Raw genomic sequence first — 14,069 nt, forward strand, 5'->3', positions numbered from 1 at the left:
AAAAATAAAAACTAAACTAAAACAACTACACAAACTAAAAATTGCATATACCTCTTTATTTTCCCTATTTTTTATTTTCTTTTTTTAACAATAAAAATGAAAGTGCAAATCAGAACAGGAACACCATGCAGTGCATAACTTTTAAAATGAAAACCGCACACAGACAGGTAGTGACACACACATGTACAATACAGACATGTATACACTGACAGGCAGAGGTCGTCTCCCAGCAGGGCTCGGGAACAGGTAGCAAACACATTATTCTCATGTTTCACTGCAGGGGAGCTGTTCACACATACAACACTGCACTGGAGAGAGAGGAAGAGAGAGGGAGGGTATACTATCCAGCACAAACGCCTCTACATAGACAAAACACTGAACATGAGCTGAAGCCATGGCCAACACACTAATGCCCCTGTGAAACTAATGGGGGCCGTAAAGTTTCTGACCAGTTTTCACAAAACACAGCCATAAAGCTGATATAAGTGACATAAAACTGTCGTAAGGGACTTGAAATAAGACAATGATTTACCACAAGGGCGTCAAGCATGCGCACATTCCTGCGATTCCCACCCAAGGTTTGCCATTGATAGTAAATAAAATGGCTAAGTCCAGCAGCAGGGCGGGGGCGATAAACTCCCTAAACTATGTGTTTAAGCTTTTACCTCAGCACTTTTTCTCCAGAAAGGTGCACTGATCCTCAAAGTGACCCGGAGTTAACTTGGGATTTGAGGGGAGAATGTTAAGAATGCGTAAAGGCTTTAAATTCTGGGAGGACTGTGCAATATTTTTCCACGAAAACAACATCCTAATCCAGTCTAATCTTCCCCGGCAATAACGGGTCCCCCAGCAATGGCGGTTTGCACCGAACTGTTAAACTTTTTAGAGGCATCATATCTATTGCATTTCATATAAATGATACGAGAACTTTCCATTCTGTTTTACATTCAGTTAAAATGGTACAACTGCAGTATGTATCATAAAAATACAGCATACTGGTACAAAACACATAAACGCTCTGCTCCATGCACACAATGGTAGACATTTAACCATTACGTACAGTACAAGTGGGGGAGATTCAGGAAGATCACCACATCTATAGAAAACACAATTTGCGATAAAGTCAGTTTTTCCGGATTATGAGCAGAAATTAATATGAAAATGACTAGTAGATCTAGCTTTGCAACTAGTTCAACACATATAAAAAAAATTATTGGTTCAAATGATTCAGATCTATCCTAGACAGACAGCAACATAGTGTCGGCCCAGATCCGGGCCACATCTAGTACATGTGGATGAATGTGTATCAGATGTGGGCCGGATCTGAGCCGACACTTTGTTGCTGTCTGGTATTGGTTGAACTGAAAACATCTTTTTGGCTGTCTTGTTTGATTGAATGATTTGTCATAATGTAACATCTGCATATAATAATCAATATAACTCACTCCTCTTATTTTCAGTCATCTTTCACTGCTATTTCCCATCTGGCTGTTTTGTAGTTGTCCATTCACACACGTTGGCACAAAGACAACTACAACAGATCCACTACCTGAATCCCCACTTTTTTATGTCATTTGTTCACAAGTAACACTTAAGATGTGAGCTTAAAAAAAGAATAAATATGTGTAACTAATAAATACATTGGATCTACTCCATACAAACAACCACACACATAACCAAATATGTTAAAGCATTAAAAACGAAGTTCACAATCTATTTAAGGCATCGCAGGGGATGGGGTCACGTGGCGCAACCTTTTAAATGCTCTTGGCTTGGGTCACTTTATATGTTCTCATCAGATACACACCACATATATAATGTTTATATAAGTATAAATAATATTTATAGTATATTACTATTACTTTACTTTTGTAAAATAATTACAAAAATACAGAAAAGCATAAATAATAATGGGTTGAATGTGTCATTCAGGGAAAGTGCTTTAATAATGTCTGTCTGTAATCTCAAGCATTGAGAATATTTTAAGGCCGTCTGATTAAAGGCTCGCTCATATCGACAAAATGACTGGCACATTCTCCACTTCACCGTCTGTGTTCTTCTCTATTTGCATTTTAGCCATATCAAGGCACAACATTTAAGCTGGTCTGTCTGCCCTCGTCCAGCATATTTGTCTCTCTATGGCAGCGGCACAGCCCATGATGTAAGCAAGGCCTCTGAGACAGACGCAGATAGGTCACGGTCAGCGGTTTCCACTGCAGATGGTGTGTATCATCTGAGATTCACCCTGACATTCACCAACACTGCTATATAAATGCTCTCTGGAGACTGCAAGCCAAAGCCTGAACGCTCAATATAAGTTCTTCACTCTATAAATTAACTCTTAAATAATGTGAATAGATTTGATTTCTTTGCAAAATAAGGAAGAATCTCTAATATAATATAATTCAATAATGAGCTTTGCTCTGTATGTATAAACCTATTGTTTTGGTATGTCATTGCAATCAGTAGCTATTCAACTAAACTATGCAACTCAAGTGATCGATATGCAAATATAAATATACTGTATAATACATGTTATCAAAAGAAATGTATATATAAAATCAGAAGTATGTTTATAGTTTTTGAAATCTTTAAACATATGACGCTGACACTCTGACTAAAGTGGCCCTAAAAATGTTTTGGACAAAATTAATGTTTTATTTTATTTTTAAATAAAAGATCTGTTAGGTTTAAAATAATAAAAGCTATACATATACAGTTACAAAATAAAAAGTTATGGGGGGAAATTGTCAAACATAAATGAAACATAATAATAATTATTATTGTTATTATTATATAGTAATAATAATTTCCATTATTATATTATTATTCCATCTCTATATTATTATGGTATAAAGAATAAATTGCATGCCACGTTGTTTGCTGATGGCCTTGATGATTGGTTAACTAATACAACGACTCATACCTGCGTCTTTAGTGTCCAAAACCTTTTTGGGGCCACTGTATGTCTGTGGCTGCTACTGTGGGACTGACATAAAAGCAACCCCGAACTCCATAATTCACAACCCCTTAAACCCTTCACCTTTTGACTGGTTTCTAAGAGGTAAAGCCCACCAGATGGTGGTGTTTTCTGGGCGCGTTGGTCTCAGCGAGCCAAGGTAGTGATGAGACTGGCACACATTTCAAAGAAGTCCATGGTGTGGCTGCCCTGACGTGGGGCCAGCAGGGGTGTGCTCCCGGTCAGAGACCCCGGCAGAGAGCTGCTGAGCTGGGGCATCTCGACAGCCACGCTCGCAGAGTCGATGCTGAGCCGTGGTCGATGGAGGCCCGCTGTAGAGCCAGAGCGCTGAGGAGTCGACGACCCTGACTTGTGCTCGATCACATCATCTGAAAAGTGAGCGAAACAATTTTTACATTTTATCAGACCGATATAATGAAGAGTAACAAGCCAGGATAAAACTGGCTAAATAATTTTTGTACATTAGGGGCTTCACATCTACACTTTAAATTAGTTTTTTTTTCTTTTACGAAATTAATATTTTTATTCAGCGAGGATGCATTAAATTGGTCAAAAGTGACATAAATATATTTATAATGTTACCAAAAATATCTATTTCAAATAAATAAACGTTTTCAGGGAAATATTGAGCAGCGCAAAATTTATAATAATAAGAAATGTTTCTTGATAATCAAATCATCATATTAGAATGATTTCTGAAGGATCATGTGACACTGAAGACTGGAGTAATGATGCTGAAAGTTCAGCTATGCCATCACAGGAATAAATTACATAAATATATTAAAATTAAATAAAAAAAATTTATTAAATGGTAATAATATTTCACAATGCAACATTTTTTACTGTATTTGTGATTAAATAAAGAAGTCTTGGTGAAAATAAGAATTTTTTTTTCTCGAAAACATTAAAAAATATTACTGGCCCCAAACCTTTTTTTTTTTTCACACGTACTGTATCTTAAAAATTTGTTATGGTTTTAGTACACAAAGTCACAAAAAATGTCAATTGAAATTAAAATGAATAGCCAATTATTCAGTTTTGGAAATGTTATACTTTTAAAATAGGTACATGAAAATAAATAGCTGCCTTTTAATTCTAGCAAAAGAGATCATCATTTTTGGTGGTACTTTTCATTAAAAAAGACTGATTGATTGATGCTCACCATCGATGCTCTTGAAGTCGAGCAGGTAGCTACGGTTGTCCACCTGGTAGAGCTGCAGACACATCTTCACAAAATTCCCAGTGACAGGATTCTTCCGGCGCACTCTCAGGTGATACGGGTTCACCACCTAAATCCCACGACATCCGACACACTGACACATCTATTCTCACTAATCAAATCAAACATGCATACTTGTGCTTGTTTCAAGCCACTCACTTTCCACTCGTACTCCAGCTGTTTCATGGCACGGTAAACCTCAGCCATGATGTCGTACGGTTTGCTCTGGCTCCGAATGCCCAGGTGCCATTTTGCCTTCTTCACGGCCAGCGGTTTGGGTCGTGTAGTGTTGAGGGCGTCCAGAGGGCACCGTGCCTTAGGGCTGTCGGCCAGGAGCGGGGGCATCCGTTCGGGGTGAGGTTTGACCCCTGGTGGCAGAGGCATGCCCTCCTCCATGAAGGAGCCAGTTGGGGGACTGGAAGCCAGGTAGAACTCGCTGGCCTGGTTCATGATTCTCCGGTTGTCGATGATTAGGTGGTACGCCACGGCCAGCTGGTCTTGAGGGTCTCCGCTGTAGAGGCTGCTCAGTACTTCGGCTTCAGTGCATTCAAACTTGTCGCACACCTCCCGCACAGCCTCCTCGTCCACCTCTGAGGAGTCGTACGAGGGGTCCTCGGGGAAGAGGTAGCCAGGAAGGTCCTGTTTAAACCACTCATCCTCTCTGCCATACAGGAGAGAAGAAAATAAAAGTACTGTATGTTGTATTTAAATATTTGTTAAAATCAGAGTGCATAAGTTCATGGGGCCCTATCATACACCCGGCGCAAAGCAGCACCAGGCGCGACGCAAGTGTTTTTCGCTAGTTTCAGCCCAACGCAGTTATCATTTTCACGCCCTGCGCCACGTTGTTTAAATAGCAAATGCATTTGCGCCCATCTGTGCGCCCATGGGTGTGCTGGTCTGAAATCGAGGTGTGTTCATTGTTGGCGCGTTGCTATTTTGAGGCAACTGAAATAAACTCCGCCATTGACCAAATGAAACCTGGTCTAAGTCAATGGCGCAGTATTTTTTTTGTTATTTAAAGAGCGCATTAGTAATGTGCACCTATAGGCGGGTCCACAATGCGCGTACACTCTGCTTATTACACACACAGGGACGTGCAGCAGCACAAAAACATACCAAATTTTACAAATAAAAGGATTATAATGTAAAAGATTAATATTGTGTACATAAACATATGGTGGAATCCGGCTTGCCCAGCTTTAACCTCACGCATGAGCAGATCCGTTTCCTCACTGGAGAAGCGTTCAGCCTTTCCACTATCAAATTCCGTCATGTAAATGGCGAATCTGTCATTGCGTGAGCACAACTGGCTTTTAAAGGGAATGGGAGATGAGACTCTGATTGATTTATTGCACGTTACACCCAAAACACACCCATTAGTCATTAAGAGAATAGAGACAACCCCTTTAAGACCATGCGCCGCGCATGCAGACCATTTTTCCCGTTGTTAAACTAGCAAAAGTGGATTCAGACACGCATTAGGTGGACTTGCGCCCTGCGCTTTAGACCATGCGCTTAGATAGTTAAAATAGGGCCCATGAGTGTGATGACTAATAGCAACCTGATGTCTTTGATAGTAGCTCTCTTCAGTGGGTCCACCTGCAACATAAGCATTAGTAGACTGGCCACTGAGCGGTTGAGGTATTCTGGCATGTAGAAGACCCCTCCACGGATCTTTTTGAAGAGGGTGGGCACGTGCTCGTCATCGAATGGCAGAGTCCCACAGAGCAGTGCATAGAGAATGACGCCACAGCTCCAGATGTCCACCTCTGGACCAGCATACAGCCTGAAACACAACATACGTGTCATTGTGTGAATGTGTGGGCTACTACATTGTGTCTACATTGTGCGTTAGAAATCAGGAATGGTGAGAGAACATTGTGCTTGTGCGTTTTTTCATCTTCAAACCAAACTTAGGTCTTCAGCCGACAAAGTTTAAATCCCATCTAGCTAGTGCACATCACATGTTTACACGTTAGGTCAGTAGGCTGAGAGTAGGTGGTCTCTTGTGGCTGTTTGAACACATTCGACCACATGAGCATCCACACTACGAAAGCAATCCAGTTGAATGCGTTTGGAAGTGGTCAAAAGTGGACAAGCTCAAAACAGTTTAGACCCGTTTACACCTGTAGTTAGCGTCATCCACTTGTGATCCGATCGACCAAAGCGCATCTTAATACCAGGTGTAAACAGGGCCTCAGAATGAATGAGAAATTTTCCAGAAACAAGCAGAACAAGACGACAATCGGTATTACATAAAAAAATTGATGCAGTTCTTATATAATAAAATGGTTTGTTCGACTGCTGGTCTTGCAGGCCAGACCTTTGACTATCGATACATATAATACAGTGTAGCGCAAATTGTCCAAGAACTGTACATTCTTTACATAAGACTTTAATAAAACTGACTACATGACTTCTCACCTTCCTGAAATGACCTCTGGTGCAGCGTAGTTTGGTGATCCACAGCTTGTTCTCAGGAACTCTCCGTCTGACATCATGTTTGACAGACCTGACAAGCAGAACCGCACAAATACACTTAACAGACAATTTGATTGGTCAAGTAAATTTATACAAGTAAAACAAAACGTATTTCAGGGCAGATCTAAATACAGTGTGGGATCCAAACGTATGACTCTATATTTGACAATCTGGGAATTTTAATACAAATAAATAATGAAATAATATGAAGATGTAAAAATCTATTAAATTAGAACATTTTAAAATTGAAGAATTTTCGCAAGTGATCTCAGGCTTTTGGACCCCACTGTATATATGGTGTAGCTCAGTGCATCTGCAGGGTGCAGATAGTTCAGGTATATTCATTTCAATCATCATTGTAATGCATATGTTATGCCCACTGCACAATACAATGTCATTATATTAATAAATATTAAAATAACATTCTACCAATATATATGTAGATTGGGGTATTTATATTTGTTATATACACAGCTTGCTGTATCATTTTTAAAATCTGTGAAATAAATTTATAGAAATTGCATTGTATTTATACTTAGTATGTGTATGTGTGTGTAAATAATACAAAGTAAAAATATAGATATATATTATATATATGTTAAATTAGAAAATTAGGAAATAAAGCATTTTTACTAGTGCTCTCAAACATTTGGACCCCACTGTATATGTGGTGTAGCTCAACAAATCGAGCTGCAGGGCAGATTTATGTGTATTTCTCTTTGCCTCTTTCCTGTCTTCGCTCTTCTGTGGATAATCAAACAGCATGCCTCATATAAACCACACGAGTGGACATGCAACAAAACTGTAGCTGGTTGCTTGGCAACTATCCCTCACTGTCTGCACAACATTAGCTTTCTTTGTGTGTGTGTGTGTGTGTGTGTGTGTGTGTGTGTGTGTGTGTGTGTGTGTGTGTGTGTGTGTGTGTGTGTGTGTGTGTGTGTGTGTCTGTGTGTGTCTGTGTGTGTGTGTGTGTACCAAAGTCAGCGATCTTGGCATTCATGTTGCCATCCAGCAGTACATTTTCTGGCTTGAGGTCTCTGTGCACCACCATGTGCCTGTGGCAGTAATCTACAGCTGAGATGATCTGCTGGAAAAGACGTCTCGCCTCTGTGTCCTCCACCTGCACATGAGAGACATAAAGAGAGATTACTACATACAACATTATGTATAATAAAAACAAGTATTTGTTCTCTGTGGGTTAAAGCTGTCTGCATTGTATTTGATACAAAGTTCTACATTCAAGTCTAAATCAGTACTACTATCCAGATCAAATCTTTCTAGGAACATTTTTTATTTGGATAAAGTAATGTCAAGAATAACTTTTGTATTGTTAATAATATTTCAAAATGAATATTTACTGAATTTAAGCAACTTCCTTACTTAATACGTCATTTCATTTCTAGAAAAACAGTATTGAAAATGTATTGAATATGATACAGCAGGTATTTAGATATATTAATTTCAATCATTTAATGCATGTATTATGCCCCCAATACAATTAATTTAAATTATTTGAATAATGAAATGAATTAAAAATGGAAATGTTTTACTAAAATATATTTAAAATGGGAACTTATATTTGTTAAATACACTGGACGGACAGATAGACAGACAGACAGACTGACGGAGAGATAGACGAACAGATGGATGGACGGACGGACGGATGGACAGACAGACAGACAGACAGACTGACGGAGAGATAGTCTATGTTATCTATATAAAGGTAGACTATATGTCATTTGTCAATGCAAATTATGTATTATAATTCATTGAATTTCTTAAATGCTAAAGTTTAGATAAATCATTTCAATAGGGAATATTAATGTAAACTCTGCCACCTTTTAGATGACAGTAAAAAAAAAAAAAAATCTAATTTAACTGAATTAATCTTATTTCCAACAACACTGTCAAAAAGTAATTCAAAAACTTGCTCAAGTGTTGATGAATTAAGGCACTAAAAATAAAAAGGATCAAATTTCACCATAGTCAGCTGTGTGTTCAAACTAAACGTCCTGCAACATGAACCATCAGGCAGTGCCATTGTAGGCAACCCAAATAACACAAAGACTGAACGCTGTATATATGCATGAACTCCCTGACCCTTCCCACGAACACTTCACTGGATCAGGCTGTTTGGATAAGCTAGATCCCCATAACCCCAACAGGTCTGGAAGACTCAAAGGTTAATCCATGCTCAAATCCAGACCAGAGCCACAAAAGCAAGTTAAGAGTTCTGAGGCTCATAAAGCAGTTTCCAGCTATTAGGTGACTAACACAAAACATAATTGTGTTGTCCATAATTGTATATGTTTTGTTGTGCAGAACTCTATTAATTGTAATGTTCAGTAATTTTACAGGGAACCATTGAGAAAGCCAATAACCTTTCCCATGATTCTAAGAGCCTGTTAGCCTGTAGCTCACTTTAGTAGCAGGAGCTCTTCAGATGATTCTTACCCTTCCATGCTTACAAATATAGTCAAAGAGTTCCCCTCCAGACACATATTCCATCACCATGAAGAAGTCTGTGGGAGTGCTGATCACCTGATACCTGCAACACACCAGAGAAAAGAACCACAGACACTCAACAAGAGGCTTTAATGTTGGTGCTTTCAACATACAGCAATACAGAGCTCAACAATAAGGATGGCCAATGGCCCGGGGGACACTGTCTTTATCATGTACGTATGCCTTTATACCCTGGAAAGAGAAACATTTGGATTTCTCTGATATGTGAAACAATATTATTATTGCAACTTCAGCTGACTGCAAGCATCAACTATAATAAGATGAAAACTCCTTGCCATTGTTTTCCAGCAAATTTTATAGTTGTCATGAAGTTACATTATAGTCATATAATTTCCAGCTATAATTAAAAACCTTATAAATTATTTTTTAATGTAATATTTGATTTAATGTAATGTTTAATTTATTTTTTATTTCTTGCTGACATAAATATGTTGGTATAAATTTTACATTTTAAGTTAGAATTTATATAAATAGTATTTTTGTGAATTTAACTGAATTTATTTCTGACACATAACAAATATGTTGCGCTATATATATATATATACCGTACTTTTCCAATAATTAGTGAAATAAGTTGTAATCATTTTTTTCTATGAATAAATTATATACAATTGATTTATAGATATAACTTATCTATAATTTATAGATAGTAAATCTATAATTTTAAGTTACAATTATTAAATTTATTATTTTAATTTAGATAAATTGTTTCTTGTTAATTTAATTTAATTTAATTTAATCACTAAAAAATTACATTTATAATTTTCAGTACAAATCTGAACTACTGGCAAACCCATAAAACCCTGCCCAACATAACTTCTTACCAAATATTATATTTCACTCACACACTATGGAAGTCAAGTGCATTAAAAAATGTCATTGCACAGTGCATGTAAAAAACTATAGTAAAAAAAATTAAATAAATAAGTCAATAAAAACTCTATTCTATAAAAACTATTTAACAAGCTTTTTTTTAAACTCAATTGTATTGGACGACAATAAGAGCAACAGCATGTTATGCTCCAGTTCTTGGAAACAGAAATGTTGATCGTAATTTCTGCAGGGAAACCTACTGGCAGTCTGCGGTGTTGTTGTCCCTGTTTATATTCAACATAAGATCCCTTACAGTGGGAGACACAGACAGCCTTTCAAACAGCAGTAGAGAAGGACAAGGCCTGTATTCCTCAGAGGGGCTTAATATGGAGAAAAGTCTGGGACACCTGATGTGATTTTCAAATAAACATAATGTAACTTAACAAAATCCAATCATTGAAAACAGAATGATAAAAGGAGAGAACAAAGCACGCTCTCAAAACAGAGCAAATACCCAGAGAAGCACACACAAAAACACAGCAGGGGCTTAACATGGTACATGTGTCGAGAATACAATAACACAGCTATTGCATTATGATGAGAGAAGGGGAATAAGTGAGAGTGGAAAAGAAGGAAAGTGAGAGATTGGGATATGAGAGGATAAAAAGATTATGCTGTCTTTGTCTCCTTAACTTCTGATCAGAACAACCCTGAAATGTGCCATTGAACTGTGAGTGACAGAACAAGAAATGCACCGCATAAAATGCAGCTACATTTCCTCCCAATTAAAATGTGTAATGTATCTTAGTTTGTTGTTCTGTCTTGTTCCTGTTTCCCTCTGTTCCTCTAAGTCTGTGTACACCTGTGCCTTATTATCCACTTAGCCCTTTCTCTAGTCTAATGCTTTGAACTGTCTTGTTGGTGAGTTTTGTTTCTTGTTCATTGTGCTCCTGTCCTTGGTTTTGGTTGTCTTGGTTTATAGTATAATTAAAACTGTGTTTAACTGTCTGCTTAATATCTGCTAACTCTTTATTGTAATGATCACCCAAAAGACATTCTACTGACTATAAGCAACTTTGCAGGTACCTGTCAACTTATTATACTTCCCTGAAACCTAACACCTAACCTTAATCCAACATTCTACTAACTGGCTACTAATACTCTATGACTGGTAGTTAACATGTAGTTGCAAATTACACAAAATATATAAGTGTAACCGTCTAATCTATTAAATGCAATCTAGAAATCCTTGTTTACTGAAATCAAGCGACTTTGGCAGGTTGATACATGCTACTACTGGTATAAAGTTTCAAAGTGTATAAAGTGTATTTATATATAAATACACACACATGCATGTATATATTTAAGAAATATTTGCATGTATATACTGTGTATATATATTTATATTATATATAATTTATATTATATATAAATATTTTATATATAAATAACACATTTTCTTAAATATATATATGCATGTGTGTGTGTATTTATATATAGAAAATAATTATACTCCGTACACAGACATAAATTATGTAAACACAAACTTTTATTTTGGATGCGATTAATCGCGATTAATCGTTTGACAGCCCTAATATATATATATATGTGTGTGTGTGTGTGTTTGTGTGTGTGTGTGTGTGTGTGTGTGTTTTTATGTATTTATATAAAATCACAATTACACCAGAAACCTGAGGATTTCAGAACAATCTGTTTTTGCAGCTTAGTTTTAATAAATGTTTGTCTTGAATTGGAGAGCTTATAGGCTTTTCTGGAGAACATAATTGCTTTACCAGCATCCAGCACACACCAGACTGAACCAGCATGGGAATGTAAGCAGGACGAAGCTGTTTTTTTCAATTGGACTCATTAAAATCAATTATCCGTACATGTCTAACCACATAGGAAAAACATCTGTTCCATCACCTTTGATCAAATAATTTGTATTTGAAGTATTTGCCCACAAAAATATTCCACATCCTTGTCATTAGCGATGGTAAATCTCACAAAAACTGACACACACTGAGCACATAAAGTCAGCATGTGTAATGATCCTCGTAATACTCCTAAAGTTTTAAGTGCACCATATTAAAGTCTCCTGAAATTCCAGTTCAAAGACATAAAGCTTCTTAAAATCTTTAAGAAGCTTAAGCCGTCAGTTAACCCTGTGTAAAAATGGTCAAGGTAGATAATCACCAGTGCACTGCACAGGTATACTCAGTGGATTTTGTTGATGTTGATTGCGTTTTTCATGTTTTTTATATTTTTTTATGTGTGATTCACTCACAGCTTGATGATGTGTGGATGTCTGAAGAGCTTAAGGTTCTGAATCTCTCGTTTGATTTTCCCCACAACATCGAGACTGCGGATCTTCTGTCTGTTGAGGATTTTCACAGCAACTTTGTGTCCTGTTAGCTGGTGCTCTCCAACTGTTGGCCAAACACACACACATCAATGAAGACTCAGCTGAAATAACCATCACCAGCAGTTAGGTTATTGTAAACACCACTGATGAAAAGATAAGTTTTATTCCAACGAAAGCAAGCATCAACGCTGCGGGCCGGCGACCTCCAACACAAACCTTCTAAGAAAACAAAGAAAGAGAGGAGACTTTCATTTCAGGTCTAAGGCCTCAATATACACAAACAAAATCTGATCTACTCTTGAGTTTAGACTTTCATATACTAGCCTTAAGACAATTGCTTATCTACTGCTCACTTTTGAGCAAAATTTACAAAAACAAATACCCACATTTTGTTTGGTTTGATATATTATCAGCCTTGCATATTATTGTAACAAGTAAGATTACATATTTTTCACCCCCAACCTGAACACACACACACACACACACACACACACACACACACACACACACACACACACACACACACACACACACACACACACACACACACACTTACATAAACAATTACAAAAAAGACATTTATAATGTTACAAATCTATCAGTATTTATGTATATATTTCAGATATTTTTGCATATTCTGAACCTTAAAATAATTAGAATGGTGTAACCTAATCTATTCAGGTTTATTCAGTATTTTTTACTTAATAATTTTAGGTTAGTATTTTTAGTGTCCATATTGACACTACATTCACTGCCTGAGCTACATGAAGAAATAATGAATTAAAGGTCAGTTAATAGAGCTGCAAAAGCAAAGTCTCTATTAATGTATACTAACAGTTGGAGGGTCACTTGCAAACAAAATGTGCTTCCGCTGTGGATATTTAAGTCCAATGACACCCTGAGCATGCAGTATGGAGGGAGTTTAAAGGGCTTTATTCATATCAGCACCCTCAAGCAGCTTCTGTTGTACATTCTTTACAGACCACGAATAAACCATTTCAATGTTTTTAGTATTATGGTGGATTATTTGTTATCTTGCATGCATTTCCCTGAAATGTTGCATGAGTGTGCTTAAACTGCAGTCATGGGATCTCATGTGGAGCCTGATAAGGCTGTTAGATTTCCCGCCTTGATAAAGATCTTAAGACTCTCCTCAAGGTCATTTGCTCTACTGGTCATTGTTTGTTTGTTGTGAATGCTATACTTTGGTTTTGCCTCAAGCCTCAAACCTCAAAAAGCGAGCTGCCTACCTAGACAGCAAAAACCCTTGGTAGATGGTGTAACTTTATCATCTGACTGCAAGGAGCATCTTTCTCCATAGAGTGCATTAGCGCCCGCCCCCTTTTTCAGCAGCCCTAGTTCTGGAAGTATTATTTTCCATTCATTTTCCCTTAGGGATTTTTAAAAAGTGTTTGTTAAAGCGTTATAGGCTAAGTCATGAACCAAGACAATCATGAGGTAAAATACAACACTACAAACTTTGATTTGAAGCACAAAAAAAAGTATTTAAAATATCAGACAAAAATACAAAGGTACAAAACTGTGTACTTGCTAACTAACGGCTTTAGTAGGGATAGAACTACAATCCCATCAAGCATTGCAAACAGCATAAACTAAAACCTACTCATTTACAAATGTTGATTATATATACAGTATATACAAACATTTAGGCCTAAGTATTT

At 37.1% G+C, this 14,069-nt stretch overlaps 1 protein-coding gene across 1 annotated transcript in view; it reads right to left on the reverse strand.

Annotated features, from left to right (window-relative positions):
- Positions 1-41: 41 nt before the first annotated feature.
- The window catches only part of prkaa2 (protein kinase, AMP-activated, alpha 2 catalytic subunit), a 15,923-nt gene continuing 1,895 nt past the window's right edge, over positions 42-14,069 (reverse strand). The window contains exons 2-9 of the mRNA XM_081379505.1: positions 12,310-12,451; positions 9,138-9,231; positions 7,659-7,803; positions 6,627-6,714; positions 5,764-5,988; positions 4,359-4,860; positions 4,143-4,269; positions 42-3,348 (exon numbers count right to left, since the gene is read on the reverse strand). Of these exons, the coding sequence (XP_081235631.1) occupies positions 3,107-3,348; positions 4,143-4,269; positions 4,359-4,860; positions 5,764-5,988; positions 6,627-6,714; positions 7,659-7,803; positions 9,138-9,231; positions 12,310-12,451 (1,565 nt within the window). The 3' untranslated portion in view covers positions 42-3,106. The remainder of the gene's footprint in view (positions 3,349-4,142; positions 4,270-4,358; positions 4,861-5,763; positions 5,989-6,626; positions 6,715-7,658; positions 7,804-9,137; positions 9,232-12,309; positions 12,452-14,069) is intronic.

This window comes from Scardinius erythrophthalmus (genome assembly GCF_964197995.2).
Source record: "Scardinius erythrophthalmus genome assembly, chromosome: 11".
Taxonomy (NCBI): domain Eukaryota; kingdom Metazoa; phylum Chordata; class Actinopteri; order Cypriniformes; family Leuciscidae; genus Scardinius; species Scardinius erythrophthalmus.